Source organism: Oratosquilla oratoria, unplaced genomic scaffold (genome assembly GCF_046742065.1).
Source record: "Oratosquilla oratoria isolate Oo_2021 unplaced genomic scaffold, ASM4674206v1 SCAFFOLD325, whole genome shotgun sequence".
In the NCBI taxonomy this organism is placed as follows: Eukaryota; Metazoa; Arthropoda; class Malacostraca; order Stomatopoda; family Squillidae; genus Oratosquilla; species Oratosquilla oratoria.
This window is the reverse complement of record NW_027467675.1, coordinates 34245-37500: the sequence shown is the minus strand read 5'-3', so window position 1 is coordinate 37500 and position 3256 is coordinate 34245. Positions and strand designations below refer to the sequence as shown.

The 3256-nt window shown below is 42.1% G+C and overlaps 1 protein-coding gene across 1 annotated transcript; it reads right to left on the bottom strand.

Annotated features, from left to right (window-relative positions):
* Window positions 1-1108: 1108 nt before the first annotated feature.
* Window positions 1109-2875, bottom strand: LOC143023086 (uncharacterized). The gene has a single exon (XM_076181565.1). The coding sequence runs from the start codon at window positions 2873-2875 to the stop codon at window positions 1109-1111; it is 1767 nt and encodes a 588-aa protein (XP_076037680.1).
* Between the last annotated feature and the right edge of the window lie 381 nt (window positions 2876-3256).

The following is a 3256-nucleotide window of genomic DNA, read 5'->3' as shown; positions in this document are numbered from 1 at the left end:
TATTTATTTATTTATTTATTTTATTTTAATTATTTATTTATTATTATTATTATTTTTTTTTTTTTTTCTTTGGCTCATCACTCTCCTCCCGCCTGATGGCCTCTAGGCCCCAGACTAACGACGCCACCATTCGTTGGTTGTTTTTGCCCAGCTCTCGATTCTCTTTCAGCATTTGTTGGTTGTTTTTGCCCACCTCACGGTTCTCCTCCAACAACTGACGAAGATGTTGAAGCTCCTCACGGCTTTTCCTCGACCTCCTCAATCTCTTCTAATCGCTCCTTAACATCCTCGAAATCTTCACTTGATATCTCGGGTGCAAAAAATGCGTTGATCTCCTCCTTAGATAGCCCCCCACTCCTCGGAATATATATTCGCATAAGCTCGTTGTCCTCTTCTGCGTCCTCTTGACGAATCAATACTCGACTATCCAATCGAGAATACTTCTCCTTCACTGTCTCAAGCTCATTAAAGACCTCAGGGTAAAGAACGTTTTCCAATGTGTGTATTTCGTCTTTCTTGAGAGGCTTCAGATATATACTTAGTGCGTCCCAACTCGTTACGCGCGAACACGCAACGTAGAGTTGACCATGCGAAAAACGTTTCGTGCCATACAGATACAGACCACACTTTTGTATGGTTTGTCCTTGGGACTTATTGATTGTCATTGCAAAACTCAATTTCACAGGAAATTGGAATCTCGAGAAGTTAACAGGAGAATCACTCGAAACCAACTTGATTCTGACTATAGTTATTTGTTCACCGTCGTATATACCCTCTAGAATCCGCCCAACGATGATATTTTTCTTCGACTAGTACACTGGTGCCATTGCAAATTCTGGGTGGGGAAATATTTCTGATAACCATCACAACCGAACCCATCTTTAGCTCGAGACAATGAACGGGTAATGAAGCCGGATTGATCTCATTCAACGTCGAAATCTGATAATCTACATCGTCATCTGATTCCAATTTATCTTCGCTCAGATACACTTTTTTTGTTCCAGGAAGCATATTTTGAATCACCTTATTAATCTCGGTCACATCTACGTTCAAAAGGAGATATGATAACGCGAGATGAGAAATATCGATGGTCTCCAACATGATCGTTTTAATCCTGATAGACGCTGTTTATGAATTCCTTTTGGTCGTAATAAACCCCACCAAAATTCTCTGGAATTGCGAAAGGCCCACTGGCAGCGTGAACAATCTGCAATAAGCATTCTGCAAAGATTTTGTTGTGACCATGTTCATCCGGACACCGCAATCTTAACTTTTCCGTTAATGCATACTTCCGTAACTCCTCCCAGAAATATGTATATTTGATGGTTGCAGATATTTCTTGGTTAGAACCGCCTCCTTTTACTACGGGCAAAATCTGCCGAAAGTCACCGGCGCAAACGAATGGAATGCCTCCCATGAATTCACTGGCAGAAAGAAGATCCTTCAGGGTAATGTCGACGGCCAACAACATATTTTTGTTGGCCATCACTACTTCATTCCACACTATCAAAGAGCGCATGCCAAGAAGCTTAGACATCTGAGTATTCTTCTTTATCGAACATCTTTTCAATTCAAGTGACTCCATTAAAGGTATTTTAAACATATTATGGGCTGTTCGTTCGCCATGTAAAACAGTTTCAGCTATTCCAGACGATGCCACCGCTAAAGCAATTCCTCTTTTTGAACGAACAGCGTCCAATAGAAGATTAAGCAGGAAACTTTTCCCTGTCCCCCCAGGAGCGTCAATAAAAAAAAAAATTCCTTTACCGCGATCTTTCCCTCCAACAATCCCAATTACTGCGTCGAAGATCTCGCGTTGTTCCTTGTTTAGCATCGGTAGCTTTTCACGTACGTCTTCAATCAGTTGAACTGTATTATAACTTTTCTCTCTTCGCAGCAGATTGAAGGATTTCTCAAGTCCTCGAGAAGCTGGCAGGTCATATTTAGTAATGTCCGCCCCTCCACAGTTGTAGACATATTCCTGAATTTCATCCAATGCGTCCAAATAAATCTCGTCGTTGTAGTGTGTCTTTCCACTCTTATAAAGAAAATCGCCGGCAAAATAATCACTAATATCTAGCCACACTTCGGATTGATCCTCTAAATCGCAAAACACCAACATCGTGGCATAGGTTGAACGAAGGTCCTTCCCGTTATTGGTGTGATTAACTATTTCCATTAGGGTTTTATCCCAGTGATCCTTGTCCTTCATAAGCCCCATCGCTTTGATGGCCTCTCGATAGGTGGCGTACTCAACACCCTCAACAGTCCTTATGTCGCTAAATGATTTTGGGCCCCACACATGAGACAGCATCAGACGAAGATAGAACAACTCCGCAGTCTTCGAATTAGTTGTTTGCATCCTACCAATAGATATACTCCCTCTCGACCGCTCCGTCCAGACACCACTCTTCTTGCAAAAAACATAGTGGGTTGGTGCTTCGGTGTAAAGGAGTGTCCTAGCAAATACGTCATTCTCACAAAGTTTGAAGAAAGCCATTAATTGCGTAACTTTGGCCAGTTGGTGTTCAACAGACATAGAAGCCTCTTCTTCGACATAGAAAATGTTGTGCTCACCTTCCAAGTGGATAGGCAAATAAGTCACTGGTGGATAGGATTTGTGGATATGAAAATTGAATATTCTCCACGTGGCCTCATTAGCGTTTACGTACCGCGCATCGCGATAATTCCTAATCTCGTTGACAGGCTTATCGTCGGACTTTGAATATGTGATGCGATCGGATCCCTTATTCACATATTTCGTTACATACGCAATGCACTTTATGGAGTTACAATATTCGACGTTTACATGAGCGTTATATTTCAGACAGAGGTATGGATTGTAGAGGACTACCCACGCATTATCAATCCTCATTTTATCCTCCTGTCCTCTCCTTTTCCTCTCGAAACACCTACACCATCCTCACCAAAGGCCCTTCGTCGATATGGCGGATAACCGTTGTTACAAACAAAAGTATCCTTTCTATAAGGTTTAGGAAAGTTCTTCGAACACTTGTTTTTGACGATACACGGGCTGCTCTCATCGTAACGGGTTGTGTATCATATTGGTGGTTACGATTTTGTACAGCCTCGGGGACGTATTCGGATCGGGAATCTCCGCGGAGATGTAGTTATCGATATCCGTTTTATCGATTTTGTGCTCTAACCAAAGAAGGACGTGGCAATGAGGTAACCCACGCTTTTGCCACTCTACGGTATACAAAAACGCCTTTGTACGACCGAAAATGCAAATCTT

Bases quoted from the DNA above. Each gene is read 5' to 3' on its own strand.
- LOC143023086 (XM_076181565.1), bottom strand. From the start codon at position 2,875: ATGAGGATTGATAATGCGTGGGTAGTCCTCTACAATCCATACCTCTGT.